This window comes from Rhea americana, unplaced genomic scaffold, assembly GCF_003343005.1.
Source record: "Rhea americana isolate MKP2758 unplaced genomic scaffold, rheAme1 scaffold_489, whole genome shotgun sequence".
NCBI classification, from domain to species: Eukaryota; Metazoa; Chordata; class Aves; order Rheiformes; family Rheidae; genus Rhea; species Rhea americana.
Genome location: NW_028186633.1, coordinates 45,537 through 60,320, shown reverse-complemented (window position 1 = coordinate 60,320; position 14,784 = coordinate 45,537). Strand labels below are relative to the sequence as shown.

The 14,784-nt window shown below is 58.4% G+C and overlaps 2 protein-coding genes across 2 annotated transcripts in view; one reads left to right on the top strand and one right to left on the bottom strand.

Moving 5' to 3' along the window:
- The first annotated feature begins 155 nt into the window (after positions 1-155).
- THOC5 (THO complex subunit 5) lies at positions 156-12,162 on the top strand. The gene is made up of 19 exons (XM_085317067.1): positions 156-389; positions 1,008-1,151; positions 1,463-1,576; positions 1,745-1,842; positions 2,147-2,293; positions 4,291-4,405; positions 4,970-5,102; positions 6,251-6,328; positions 6,571-6,611; positions 6,969-7,068; positions 7,361-7,469; positions 8,734-8,835; positions 9,118-9,214; positions 9,794-9,908; positions 10,590-10,693; positions 10,786-10,873; positions 11,208-11,323; positions 11,557-11,747; positions 11,959-12,162. Exons 1-19 carry the CDS (start codon positions 294-296, stop codon positions 12,020-12,022), a joined length of 2,052 nt encoding a protein of 683 aa, XP_085173193.1. The 5' UTR covers positions 156-293; the 3' UTR covers positions 12,023-12,162.
- A 1,451-nt stretch (positions 12,163-13,613) lies between these two features.
- The window catches only part of LOC146588945 (uncharacterized), a 4,258-nt gene continuing 3,087 nt past the window's right edge, over positions 13,614-14,784 (bottom strand). The window contains exon 4 of the mRNA XM_085317074.1: positions 13,614-14,784. This exon is cut by the window's right edge and continues 7 nt beyond it. Coding sequence (XP_085173200.1) covers positions 14,146-14,784 — 639 coding nt within the window. The 3' untranslated portion in view covers positions 13,614-14,145.

Genomic DNA, 14,784 nt, shown 5'->3' with positions numbered 1-14,784 from the left:
GCCAGCAGTTTGGGGAGCTCGCAAGGGACCCCTATCTCTGATCGGAGACAGAGCCCAGGACTTGGTGGGTTGGGGGTCTGGCAGGGGCCTGGAAGCTGGGGCAGGGGCAGAGCCTGGCACTCGGTATACTGGGGGGCTRGCGTGGGGTAGTGGTAGGGGACACTGGCCATGGTGTCTTGGGAGTCGTTGGAGGCCTGGCAGAAGGGAGCCCTGGGCGCCTCTGCCCTCATGCGGGTGCTCACCTGGCGCTCTGTCCCCTGCCCCCGGGCAGCAGGGCAGCTCCCGGCAGTGCCATGTCGTCGGACTCCAGCAAGAAGAGGAAGCCCAAAGTGATCCGCACCGACGGGGGCCCGCAGGAGGGCAAGCGGGGCAAGGCTGACACCGACCAGGTGGGGCACGCCACGGCCTCTCCTGGCCCCCAGTGCGCGGGGGGAGCCGCCTGCGGTCACAGGGCGCTCCTCTCCACGTTAGGAGGACCTGCTGTCAAAACTTCCCATTTTTGGCCTCGTTCTACCATTCAGGCAGCTCGAATGGGGTCAGAACAAGCCCAGTCTGAACACCTCTAAAACTCCCACTCTYGATTTCTGAGCTGGTTTCCCCCTCCTTGAGGAAACCCAATGCCTGGGAGTCAAACATTGCCTTTTGGGACATAACAGAGGCAAGTCTGAAGCTGTCGGGTCCCTCAGGGATTTGCAGGTTGCCTCGAAACATTCCCGCAAAGATCAGAATAACCTAGTTTCAGTCAAAGTGGGATTTAAAAATGAAGAAGCAGGTGTGCAGCTTCAGTAGCAACATAGATGTGCTGGCACTGGACACATACTGGTTCTAATTTACGGTGACTATATAGGAGGCCTGAACTTTGCAGGTGTTTGTGCCCTGGGTTGTTAAATGAGTTRCTCTCCCGTGCACAAACCTCCTCAAGCGTGGGGTGACTGGGCTGAGGCAGCGCTTGGGACCTGGCGATTTGCCTCCCGGGGCACTTCAGGTGGTGTTTTTGCCCCTTGCAGGATGCTCGGTACTACAGCGAGGAGGGTGAGGTGGATCTGCGCGACCCCATCAAAGATTATGAGCTCTACAAAGAGACCTGCCAGGAGCTGCAGAGACTTATGGCAGAAATCCAGGAGCTGAAGAGCAGAGGTGTCAAGGACAATGTAAGGAGAAGCTGTGGCRCCTTGTTTTCTGCATGTGCTTTTCTGTGATGTTTTTCCTTGACCTGAGAGGAGTGGGAGCAGAAGCCGTTCTAAGGAAAATTAGGAAAACAGGACAGTCTCCTGTTAAATGAAAAACAATAAACTGTAGCTGAAGCATTTGATATTTGACCAAAAGGCCATTGCCCAGGCCAAAGTTCTCCTCTTCGAGTCGTGTCAGAGCCCTGCTGCGAGGGGTGTCAAGACGTGTGAGGCGAAGCGACTGCATGCGCCTCTCGTCTTCCACCTCCAACTCCCCTCTCCCTGCCGTTCAGGCTTCAGAGATAGACGAGCGGCGCATTCAGAGCTGCGTCCACTTCATGACCCTCAAGAAACTCAACCGCTTGGCTCACATCCGGCTGAAGAAAGGAAGAGATCAAACCCATGAGGTAAGGAGCAGGCTGGAATGATTGTAATAAAAYTCCCTCCCTGGCTTGCCTCAGGGCCACTTCCCAGTGCTGTGGGCCAAGGRGAAGAGCGTCGTGGTCCTGTATTGCCGCTTGCACGCACAGCTCTGCCTTGTGCTGTGAGGGTCACTGGCTGTGTTTTTCTTTCAGGCGAAGCAGAAGGTGGACGCGTATCACCTGCAGCTCCAGAACCTGCTCTACGAAGTGATGCATCTGCAGAAGGAGATCACCAAATGCCTGGAGTTTAAGTGAGTCCAGCCAGGGTGGAGTAACCAGGTCCAAAATGGGAGGGAGGCTTCAAGGGGTCAGGATCTCTTGTCACGTTGCCTCAGCCTGTTGCTGGAGGAGTGTGGGGAAGGCACGTCCATGACCCTGCTCAGATCCGTTTCCCTCCTCTGTTGCGACACGTGGTTTTACCTGCGGTGGTTGTGGTGATTTGCGTGGCAGCATAAAGCCAGGGCCTGGGGCATCRCCGCTGAGCACTCTGCTGCGAGTTCAGCCCTGCGTGGGCATTCGCCCCTCTTCCCTGACCATATCTTTCTGTCCTCGCAGGTCAAAACACGAGGAGATTGAGCTGGTGAGCCTGGAGGAGTTCTACAGGGAAGCCCCACCAGAAATCAGCAGGCCAGCAATCACCCTGGCCGAGCCCCACCAGCAGACCCTCGCCCGCCTTGACTGGGAGCTGGAGCAGCGCAAGCGGTAGGTGGGCGCTGCGCTGCACTGGCTTCGGGACAGCCTGGCTCACCTCTGCCATRCCATAGGGCAGCGCTCCATGCCGGCACCCTCGGAGTGAGCTCCACAGCCCCTARGGGAGCAAACGCCAGCATAAATGTGTTAACACCCACTTGAAACAGTTAGGATAGAGCAAGTGAGAGATTTATCGTATAACTGAGCGTTTATCGTAGAGGTTTACTCGCTGTGGAGAGCTGGGCTTGGTGGGATTCTCCATCTTGTTTCATAGATTGTGAATTTTCCTTTGTGTGATTTTGGAGGCTGCCAGGCAATCCCTGAGGAGCAGAAAAGCTCCAGACCCAAGCGAGACACCCTGAGCCAGTGATGGTGTGGGAGGGGAGTGTGAACGGCTGCAGCTGGCCTGTGAAAACGGCTGTTCTACCGAATGCTGGAGTGTGAGGGCTGCATCACGCAGCAAAGGTGTTTTGGCTGCTTGGGTCCGTCCGTGCACGGATGCTCACTGAGTCAGTGAACATCAGAGGAACAAAATGGACATCGCTGCTTGGTGTTTCCAGCATGCTCCAAGCTTGGAGGCTCTGGYGGCGGGGAATGGGCTGCTGCCCTCTGGAGTTGTGCTATTTTAGGACAGGGAGTCGCATGCCTTGATCCAGCAGCTGCTTCAGCAAGACACAACTTGTGGGGCAGAGCAATCCCCACRTGGGCAGCACTGCTGCAGCGTGGGGGTCAAAGCTGGCGAGTCTTGGAGGCCTGGGGGGTCGACTCAGTGGCCTGGCCTTGCRCTGTGGCTGCTCTGCGCTCCTGCTCCTGACCCTCACCACAGCTGGGCGCTGCCCACGCAGGAGAACCCGGGTGGCTCAGCTGCTCCAGCAGCTCTTGCCTTATGTGAGCAGCGAACATGACACARTTTTTCTGATCTTCGCAGCAGCTAGCAGCTTTTTCTAGCCAGCTAGGGCCAACCTTCTGGAAAGAGCAACCTAAGCCTGCAAGCAGTCACTGYGTGAGCAGTGCAATTAAACACAGCAGACCGTTGAGAGGCTGCTGAGAGGTGCTGCAGCAGGCATTGCGTGGCTCCCTTCAGCTTATAGTTTGTCTGTCCAAGCCTGTTCCAGGCTCCTTTGTACTGAACCTGGTTCATTTTGTCTGGTGAGAGCCAGACAGAGCCATTTGTGCTGCATATTTTTAGGGTTGTCTTAAATGATTGTTCCTTGCAAACTCTGAAAAGGGCAGAGCAGAACTGGGTGGAGCTTGTCCCACGGCTGTGTTGAGTTACTGAGASGTTTCAGCATTCCTGGTTCTCATCCTACTGTGTTTGAGGACACCRCCTTGCATTTGGCACTTCTGTCATGGCAGGGGAGAAATGGCTTCTCGAATCCCTGTGACAGTAGATGGGGGGGTGACGTTTTGGGCACTTTCTGATGGTTTGAGAGTTGTTGGTGGTTCACTTGGAACATGAGTTGGTGGTTGAAGGTTGGAGTTCAACACCACTTTCTGTAGGAGGCTGCAGGGGGAGGAGTGCTATCCCAGTGCTGGATCTTAATGACTCTGAAGCCAGTGACAAGAGACTCATGTAGTGCCTTAAACCTTTCTTCTCRCAAGGCTGACTTGCAGAAGCTGTTGCTATGACATGAAGGAAGTGAACGTGATGGTGATAAAAGGTGGAAACGGCTCTTGGGGTCAGCAGGAGTCCATGGGGTTCTTGCTGGCAGCAGAGGCCGGTGCAGGAGCAGGTCTGCTGAGGAAACGCCTGGCTGCTCTCCCTTCTCAGGGCACAACACTAGCTGAGTTTTGAGTTGTTCTTCTCATTTATTTTCCTGTTCTAACAAGTTCTGCTCTGTCTCTATTTGCCTTTGGTATTGGGAGAGCTCCCTGTCTGTCRTTGAGCTCTCCTGGTTCCTGCAGCRACGTTTYGGGTCAGGAGAGCTGGGGCTGAGGAAGGCCCCGGCTGGCAGCAGAGCTTGCTCTGTGACCACAATGTGCAGTGGTAACTAATCTCCCATCCCCAGATTGGCAGAGAAATACAAGGAATGTCTGGCCAACAAGGAGAAGATCCTGAAGGAAATTGAGGTGAAGAAGGAATATCTGAGCAGCCTCCAGCCCCGGCTCAACAGCATTATGCAGGTAGCGGCCCAGTCMTGCAGGATGGGGAGCCAGCCGGTGGGTGCCAACCAGAGTCGCCCTGGAATCACCATGAAGCGCTCTGCCCATGTGCCTGCCCATCTTGTGGCTCTCAGGGCAGCTGCCCAGGCTGGAGATGTCAAAACCCRGCTGAGTGTGTAGGCTGTGGCTCCTTCAGGGGTGCCTGAGCTGTTTCCTTGTGCTCTGCCTTTCCTTCCCAGTCTCCTTGTCTGTGCAGCTGTTSCTGCAAAGTTGCAGCTCCAGAGCTGGTTAAACAGGCCTTTCCTCAGAGGCCGATATGCAGCTCCAGCCCCTTGTGTCTGCTGTGGAGGGGCAGATCAGGAGAAGGAACTGGGTTAGACTTGGATCCAGACGTTTTTCCAGCAGAGGAAAGCAGCAAGTCCTCCCCTGGGGGACTTACCATAGTCGTGGCCTGTGTTAAAACATCTGCAGCTGCTTGTGTGCTGGTTTCCAACCTCCCACGTACTACCTTGGGGTACCTGAACGAGAGTGTGAGGAGGACAACCCTGATCCGAGTCACGCACGTCATGCCTGTTCCCTCTCCAGGCGTCCCTGCCTGTCCAGGAGTATCTCTTCATGCCTTTCGACCAGGCGCACAAGCAGTATGAGATAGCCCGGCACCTACCGCCKCCACTCTACGTCCTCTTCGTGCAAGCCAGCGCCTACGGGCAGGCCTGTGGTGAGCACTGCGGGGGCCAAGGCGGGCGCGGGGCTCTCCACAGCGCTGCAGGAGGCTGTGGCGAGGTGGAGTGGGCACACGAGGAGGGGATCTTGCTGCTGTGTGTCAAAACGCTGCTTTTGGGAGGCTCGCGGAGGTCCGTTTTGTCCTGTCTGCCCTACTGCCAGGCAGCAAACTGCATGGAAAACTCAGTGCATGCTTCTCCCTTGGGTCATGACAGTCCTCGGGGCCTGCAGGGACATCTCTTTGGTGACGCTGGTGGGCTGGCACCCCACGGAGTGGGTGCTGTGTAGCACTCTCCTCTGATGGCAGCGAGTCCAGAGACGGTACAGCGGGTGTTTGTGCCCACCGTCATGGAGGTGCTCGGCTTCTCCACCCTCCCTGCAGCAGAGCAAAGCCTGGAGCCACATCTCAGGAGATGTGGCCTGGCTGTGGTGGGTGTTTTGTGTTCCTCTGGCTCATGAACCTTCCTTTCCCTGTGGGTTGGTCGCTCTCAGCAGAGCGGGGCTAACACCTCCTGGAGTGGGTGAAATTAGAGCCAGGGAACAGCAGGCACTTTCTGGTGGCTCTCGGCTTTTCAGCGTGGCAGCATGATGGCTCTCTCCCTCTTTGCGCCCCTCTCTCAGCCCTTCCCAGCAACTCACCTGAAAGCCTCTGTCCCCTGGGATGATTTTGCAGGCCTGAAGCCTGAGGGAAGCACTTCTTGGAGGGATTTCGTGGCAGGGCTCCCTGCTGCCCCACGAGCTTAGGATCCCCAAACTGCTTTCGGTTTGCAGGCTTGTCGAAAAGAGCAAGGGAAGGTATATTTGGGGGTTGTGCTTGAGGCTAATAGCGTGAAAGAGCAGGAGACGTGTTCCCTTGACCCCAGGTCCAAGGCAGGGTTGTATCACACAAGGGTTTGTTCCCTGCCCGTTACAGGGAGCCACCTAGCTTCTACCACTGACACGGACTCTCCTGTGGTGGCAGTGCATCTGCCTGGGCAGCGGGAGGGTTAAATTTCAGTGCTCAGCAGTTAGCCAGCGAGCTGCTGCGGTCTGGCCTCCAGCCTTGCGCCTCTCGTAGYGGCAGACAGTGCTCCCTGTAGCTTCTGTTCCTGCCTTTCTCATGCAGAAGTATGGCTCACAATTTTGTTTTCATTTCTCTCACAGATAAGAAGCTTGTTGTGGCTATCGAAGGGAGCGTTGAAGAAGCCAAAGCSTTGTACAAGCCGCCTGAGGACTCACAGGGTGAGTTAGGTGCTGTAGTGGGGGGATGTCCCCAGGCATTGGGTCGCATCCCTGTTTGTCTGCGTCCCACTAGGGCCTTGCTTTGGAGGGGACGCTGCCTCCCAGGGGTGGGCAGCTGCGGTCCTGGATGGATTGAAGCTTGGTGGCCCTGCTGCGGGTGGGAGAGCTGCCTCTCTGCGGTGCTGAGCCGGGCTGTGGGGCTCCTGCGCAGGATGCTCACTTACAGCCCTCTCTTTGTGCAGATGACGAGAGCGATTCGGATGCAGAGGAGGAGCAGACCACGGTAAGGGGCAGCATTGGGTCCTCTCTGAGCACCATGTGGGCAGGCAAAATCTGTGCCCACTAGTGGTGAGGTGCTGARGGAGATGGGCCCAAGTGGCTCTGGGAACTGCTCTTCCCTCGCTGCCACCAAGGCTTCTTCTCCCTCCTGGTCTGAGCATCGAGGCAGCAAACCAAAGCCCCCCAAAAAATGAGATTTAAGCTGTCTGACAGGTGGCTTCCAAAGGTGGTGGGTCCAGGAACTGTCTCACCTTTGCACTGGGTCTTGCATCCCAGGGTGTCGCCAGGGCTGGCGGGACACCAGCGTCCCTGCCCTGAGCAGCGCCTGTGGGAGCTGAAGGCTCCGCTTGGCTCTCCCTAGAAGCGACGCAGGCCCACGCTGGGTGTGCAGCTGGACGATAAGCGCAAGGAGATGCTCAAGCGCCACCCGCTCTCCGTCACCGTCGACCTGAAATGCAAAGGTGAGCAAGCGCGAGTGGCCCCTGGCAGAGAGCACCCAAAGGTGTGGGGCTGGCCGGTGGGTCGAGGAGCAACCTGGGGGCAGCTTGGCCCTCAGCAAGAGCAGCGGGTGCAGGCAGGCCACATTGGTGCCTGATAGCTGCCAAMGAGGCAGCATCAGAGACATTTGCCTCTCAGCCCTGTTTACTGTAAGGGCAGCAGAAGAGCACAGGTATCCCCCTCCCCAGGGAGCGCTGAACCCCAGGTGCTCAGAGCTGCAGAGAAAAGCCCTGTTGCCTCCTTCTCTTGGCACAGATGAGAACGTGCTTCACCTGACRTTTTACTACCTGATGAACCTCAATGTCATGACAGTGAAAACCAAGGTGACCACTGCTGTCGAGCTGACGACCCCCATCAGTGCCGGGTGAGGAAAGCCCCTTGGGCACAGAGGCTACGCTCAGTTGTGGTGTGTTCGCTGAGCGCGGAGCCCGTTGTGAAAGCCCTGATGTCCTGCTGGGCCCCATGGGTCCTGCTGGACTCCGAAGTGACCCAGTGGCAGAGTGATGTGGCACCAAGGGGCAGCCATGTGCCCTGTGGTCTCTGGCACAGGATTCGGAGGGCRTCGAGCTCAGCTGGGGGCTGAGCAGGGAGAAGCGCAGTCAGGCCCTGCGACTGCTCTGCACCCAGCAAAGCCTCTTGCAGGAACCTGCTCGCAGCAGATGCTGCTTTAACGTCCTGGGGCACCTTTGAGGCCATTGTGCAGAGCARCATTTTCCAAGCGTTGTTCTGGCCTGTCCTTAAGCAGGCAGGGGAAGCAAGGAAGAGGCTGAGAGCCTCCTCGGAGGGTGGTGCTGGACCAAGGCTTACACCCCAGTCAGGAGCTGGGAGCAACCTCTCCTGCTTGACACATTAATCTACATCTAACAGTCAAAATGCCCCTCTCCCTCACAYAGCTTTTGCTAGCTTCTTGGCAGCTAACCTTATTTTGGGGGTGGGGGGGGTGCTGCTTCCTACTCACAGACTCCCTGCAAAGCTGCTTGGCTGTGATTTTTGTAAGGCCTGGCTGAAATGGCAGCTCCAGGGTCTGCTCGGGACGCTTGGATGAGCCRGGAGCTCGCCAGGGCTCTGCCCCAGGGCAGATGCCAGTGCCCGAGACGGGGAGGCAGGCAAGGCTGGCCTGGGGCACCCGCGAGCAAGCGCCGCTRCCCCCAGCACAGCTATGTGAGGCCTTCCCTTCTCTTTGGGCTTCTCTTTGCTGTGGGCACCCAAAATCACTGGGCAGGCAAGTGTCTGTCCGCCCTGCTGGGGTGAATGCTGCACTGGAGGGGCAGCCTCAGGCCAGGGCGAGAGCCACCCCCCCCCTCCGCTACAGCTTTAGCTGGTGGGATGGTGAACAGCAATCGGACCATGCCCTGGGTGTGCTGAATTTGTTTTCTGCATAGCTGACTGTCATCAATAAGTTTCAGAGTTAATGCACTGAACTTAATCACACTGAAGCCTGTGAGCAGCTCCCTGGGAGCGTGGTGCCTTGTGATTTCTAACTTCTTTACAGCCAGGAAGGAGAYGAATCTCTTTCCGGCCTATTCGTGGAGCATAATCTGTTTTTCCAGGCTTGCAGCTTGTTTATGGTTGCTATAGAGACACAGAGACTAATGAATGATTAACCTTCTCCGTCACTCTCCTGCCAGAGATCTGCTGTCTCCAGATTCCCTCCTGAGCTGCCTGTACCCAGGAGACCATGGGAAGAAAACGCCGAACCCAGCCAACCAGTTCCAGTTTGATAAAGTGGGGTGCGTAGGCCTCAACTCTGCCTGCACGGCCTCGRCTGGGCAGCTGGTGCGATTGTGCTGTGTGGGGGTCTGGCTCTCCCCCCCTCCCCCCGCCATGGGGTGACTCTGAGGGCTTGGAGCTGGCAGCACCCTGAGCCAGGCCCTCAGCTGCTCCTCTCCGGAACGGCAGGGCAAGTTGGGTGGCCGTTAGGTGGCCGTCGGGACTGCCGGGGCATCGGGGGAGAGTGGCCCTGGCATCGCTGAGGTCACGGCTCGGATAACCCTTTCTCTCTTCTCCCACAGCATYGTGACCTTGAGTGATTACGTGACGGAGCTGGGGCATCCCTACGTGTGGGTGCAGAAGCTGGGCGGCCTGCATTTCCCCAAGGACCAGCCTCAGGCATGTCACATGGCCTCCCCTCCTTCCTCCCCGCAACCCCAGGGGGCTGGCATGGGTTTCTGGAGGCCTTGGGGACAGCTATGGCCTCCCCTCCTTCCTCCCCGCAACCCCAGGGGGCTGGCATGGGTTTCTGGAGGCCTTGGGGACAGCTATGGCCTCCCCTCCTTCCTCCCCGCAACCCCAGGGGGCTGGCATGGGTTTCTGGAGGCCTTGGGGACAGCTATGGCCTCCCCTCCTTCCTCCCCCCAACCCCAGGGGGCTGGCATGGGTTTCTGGGGGCCTTGGGGACAGCTATGGCCCCCTCTGCTGCTCCCAAACCATCAGAGCCCAATGAGCACCCTCGGTCAGGTCAGACCAGCATGAGTTGATTGGGGTGAATCAGTACAACGGAGTCGTGCTACAGTATTTTACCTYCCAGGCATGATGGTCTGAGCTCTGTCACGTTTACCGGCCCTAAGCAGCTCGTTAAGGGCAACAACACGAACGTGTGCCTGTCCCGCTGGGCGCGAGGGAGGCCCCTGGTGCCACGCAGAGCCCCCAGTGAAGGGCCCGTTGGGTGACAGCCTCTCCTGCCCACAGCACACAGTCACTGCCGACAACTCGCTGAGCGCAAGTCACATGGAGATGACAGTGAAGCTGCTGCGGACGAGGCTGCAGTCGCGCCTGGCTCTCCACAAGCAGTTTGCATCACTGGGTGAGTGCTCAGCTCTGTGCCCCTGSCCCGGGGATGGGCTGGGCAGTAGCTGGTCACCCCAAGTCACCTCTTGCACCGAAGAGGTGACTGAGGTCTCCTCTGAGGGATGTCCCAGATCCCTCTGTACCCTTCACTTCTCATGTGTAGGCACAGGGGCATTCCTGGTCSCTCCACTCCTCCCCCTGGGCCTGTGCTTCCAACCTGTGTCCAAACACCACCAAAGTGTCCCTGGACAGGCCAAAGTGAGCRTCACTGCAGTGCCACGATCAGCAACCCGAGCTGTCCCCTCAGTACTGGCAGTGGGAGCAGGGCTTTGAGAGCAGCGCAGGGGGCAGGCTGCGTGCCCACTCGCTGCCCAGCAGCCCTTCTGGGCTGCCCTGGCTCAGCCCGTGAACTYGGTGCTGGGGATTGAGTCAGGCCTCGGGGCAGGTGAGTTGTCATGGGAAGTGTCGTGCGCCTGCGGTGCTGCTGAGGCCATGTGCTCTTGGGGACGACAGGCGCGGCTGGCTCTGCTGCCAGCTGGGCACCGAGTGACGATGTCGGAGGGACAGTGCTGTCCCCACGTCCTGGTTTTGCTGCCACTCGGAGCATGGCCGTGGACCATGTATAGTCACTGGCAGCAGGGCAGGAGCGTTCAGCCACAGCCTGCGCCTGCTCAGGTGGCCCCGTCCTCCGTTTCAGAACATGGGGTCATACCAGTGTCCAGTGAGTGCCAGCACCTCTTCCCTTCCAAGATTGTCTCACGCCTGGTGAAGTGGGCTGCCATCCCCTACGAGGATTACGTGGTGGGTGCTGTGCCTGAGGCCCTTTCCCTCCTGCTCCACACTGGGGCTCAGTGCTGGTGGCCACTCACTCCTGCTGCTGCCACCCCTCACAGGAGCTGCCCTACACCAAGGACGTGCTGGAGGCCGGCCTGGCTGAGGACACTCACCTCTATTACATGGCGCTGATAGAAAGGGGAACAGGTAGGTACCTTTCCTTGCCCCAGCAGTTCCTAATTCCCAGCAGCTGCATATATTACCCCCCCACCCAGGCAGCTTTTGCTGCTCTCAGCATGGGCCAGGCCTGCCCGGACCTCACAGAGGGGTTTGTGAGTGCCTGTGGCCATGCCCAAGAGATGCAGGACATGGCAGGGAACCAGCACCCGGCGAACTTTAGCTTCCCATTTGTGAGGATTACCTCCTACCCTCCGTGCCACCTTCCTGGCTAGTCCCTGCCTTGTTGGGTGTCTTAATGGGAGGCCCCCGAGGGCAGAGGTGCTGTGGGGCACATGTGATATTTCTGCTCTGCCCGGCTCAGCCAAGCTGCAGGCTGCTGTGGTGCTCAACCCTGGCTACTCCACCCTGCCACCCATCTTCAGCCTGTGCCTCAACTGGAAAGGGGAGCGGACCRGCAGCAACGACGACAACATTCGGGTGAGCCGTTGGGGTGGGAGAGGAGTCTGGAGAGCCACTGGTTTTATTTCTGGCGCTTTTGTGGCCACACTAAGGCAGCTACTGGGAGAGGTAGCAGTTGGGCAGCTTGTGTGAGTGGCTGCCCAGACCAGGTATCATGCTAGCTCTATGGGGTGGATTTGGCAGCGGATCTGGTCCTGGGAGGGAAGAGCGGAGCCAGGGCTGTGCCATGCTGATCCCTCTGTCTGTGCCAGGCCATGGAGAGCGAGGTCAACGTGAGCTACAAGGAACTGTGGGGGCCCAAACCTGGCTACCAGCTCCTCACCAACCAGCTTCAGCGCCTCTGCATGGTGCTCGACGTCTACCTAGAGACAGAGTCGCATGACACCAGCGTGGAGGGGCCCAAGGAGTTCCCCCAGGAAAAGATGTGTCTGCGCCTTGTCAGGTGAGAGCTGGTGCRGTGGGGGACACCAGGGTGCTGGCTCCCAGCTTGCAGGCAGCAGGGAGCTGGGTGGGGGCAAGGGTGCCAACAGGAGTCCCTGGAGCTCAGCTCTGCCTGACCTGGTACTGCAGCTGCATCCTGCTGCCAAGCAAGTCTTGCTCAAAGCAGGAAAGGTGCTGGTGGGTGATCTGCTCCCTTCTGTCTCCTCTTCCAGAGGGCCCACCCGCATGAAGCCATTCAAGTTTAACTACCCACAGGGTTTCTTCAGTCATCGCTGATGTACCCACTGCTCCAGGTCTGGGCCTCACCCCGGCCGAGGGAGGRGGAGTGGCCCCAACCTGCTGTTTCAGATGCTTTCCCAAGGTTTGGTTTGGAGTTTTGTACCCAAAAGAATTAAATTCTGGACTGAAGGAAAAAAGCGCGTATGTGTCTTGTGCAGCTTTCTTGGACTGTGATTGGGGTACCCACGAGGGCTGGAGGTGCCTGTCCCAAGGATGTGATGCCTTTTTCATTGCATCTGTGACTGTCACTGGGGCACCATCACTGTTCCTGTCAAGGCTGCCCGGATCTTCTCATCCTCAGGCTAGAAACTGCTATGCGGCCAGAGAGGATCCCTGCACTGATGTGCTTGGGCTAGATGATGCTGGCTCTGCTGCCCTCCAGCACCAAGGGGAGGATGCGYGTGAGGCTGCAGCGCCCTGTCCCCTGTGGCTCTTGGCTCACGCAGGTTTGCTGTGTCCCTTGAGCCCTGCCAGCTCTGTGTGCCTCCCTCRCCACCACAGCTGCTCCGTAATGCTGAGCCAAGAGGCTAAAAATAGCCCCAAGCCTGCGCTGCAGCCAGTGCCTGTTCTCATCCCAGCTGGTTGCCTGCCTTTGGCACAAAGAGCCAAAACCAGCCCAAAGTGGCAAGGGGAGCCTTGGTTCCCAGAGCACTGTCTTGGCTCTACTCAGGACTCAAGGGTTTCTCTGCTGCACCGGTGAGTCGCTCCAGCCTCCAGCAGGAGCTTAGCCCTCCTCTTGCTGGCACAGGGGGCCAAGCACCTCCCTGCCAGGGCAAAGGTGAGTCCCAGCTTGCTGCACCAGGAGCTCACGGGCCGCTAGCTGCGGTTCCAGAGCCTCCTTGGGGCCCTCCCTGGGGGTCCCTGTTGCAGTCTCCAGTGCTGCGGCTCCTGTCTGAGCCATGGTGGCTTTGTCCCCCTGCTCAGGATCACCATCCCTCCTGGCTCGCCAGGGCCGGGCCAAAGCCCGTGTCCTCACCGCAGGCTCACAGACCGTTTTCCCCCTTCTGTGCCAGTGCTGCGTCCGCTCCAGGCAGTCCTCACCGTCACCGCAGCGCCGCAGTGCAGAGCTGTGCTGTGCTGCAGCGCTCAGGTTAAACCAGGCCCAGTGGCCCACTGGGAGCCCCATTTTAAACTGAGAAGGAAGCAAATGCTGCTGTGAGCCCTTGCAGGGTGGAGAGCTGGTGGCTGGCCCCGTTCTCAGCCCCTGTGGGGAGCGCGCAGGCAAGCTGCTGGCCCACGAGCTGGGGCTCTTGCCTGGCTTTGCCGACTCCCTGGGCCAGGGGCAGGGGCTTGGCYGCCTTCCCTAGGAGGCAGTCGGGGTTGGTTCCCAGTGCCGTTTACTTCTGAAAAGCCCCCGCCACCCCCTGCATGCCCCTGCTCTGGGTTTGCACCCCTGGGTGTCCAGTGATGAGGCTGCCTGCGTTAGTTGCTCGCAGCCCAGGGAGCTGTGCAGATCACCTTTCTTGTGATCCAGCCCATCCACTCAAACAGATCTTAGGGCACCTGTTCCCGCCCCCCCTTCACGGTTGCTTTCCACCCCTCCAAGCAAGCAAGACAGCAAGAGCCCAGGCTATCTCTGTAAGCACTTTATTTGGTTATTGCACATAAGCAACAGGGAGTGGACTCGAGTCTCCTCGTGCACATCGTGTTTTGGGGAGTATTTCCACACTGTGCCTAACCCGGTCCACCCAAGCCGGCCCCAGCCTGYGTCGCCGCACAGAAAGGACAGTTTCCCCCGGAGGAGGGAAGGCCATCGGGGCTCTGCGAGCCTTCAGCACGCGGCCCGGGCAGCTAAAGCCGTGCGGCGCGCCTGCCTGCCAATTGCACGTACCTTAAATAAATGCACTTATTGGAGAAGGGCAGCCGGGTCCCATCGGGGCCGGTCCCSTCAGTATAATTCAAGTGTTAAATGTGGTGCTCTGCGTGTATCACATTCGGCTACAGAAGCGATCATAACATACCCCCGGAGGAGGGCAGCTAGGGGCTGTGTCTCTCACACGAACATATTGCTAAGGCCGGGCTTGGCGGGTGATGCTTCCACCTACCCTCGGCCCTTGGAGGGCAATAGAGCTGCTCCCGGGACTGAGATGCTCCTGGCGCCTGTGGGGCCAGGACTCTGCTCACTTCTCGCTCTTCTTGCCCGAGGCAGGCACCAGCTCTGAGGCTTTGCCCTCCTTGACATCTGCACTGGCCACTTTCTCAGCCTTGGTGGGCTCCTTACTGGCTTTGAGCTCATCTTTGGGCTTAGCTTCAACTTTGGGTTTCTCCTCCAGCTCCTTTTTGGGCTCTGCTTTCTCTTTCTTTGGTTCCTCCTCCTTCTTCTCAGCCTTTGGCTTCTCAGCTGCTTTGCTGGGCTCCTGCTGAGGCTTTGGCTGAGTCTCCTTCTCTGCCTTCCCTTCCTCTGTGGGTTTTGTGGACTCCTTCCCTGGTGCAGTAGCCACCTTGTCTTTGGGCTTCTCCTCTGCCTTAGCTGGGACAGCCTGGGGGGCCTCCTTTTTCTTGCCTTCCTCAGCTTGAGGCTTGGAGGAAGCCTTCTCCTCTTTGGGCTGCTCTTCTTTCACAGTGGCTTTTGACTCCTTCGGAGGTGAAGGAATGGGCTCCTTTGCCGGGGCCGTTTCCTTCTGAGGAGACTTGGTCTCCTCCTTCACAGGAGATTTGACCTTTTCTGGAGACTTCACAGCTGGGCTCTTGGCCTCTTCCTTGGAGGGGGATGCAGGTTTCTCTGGGGACTTCACAGCTGGGCTCTTGGCCTCTTCCTT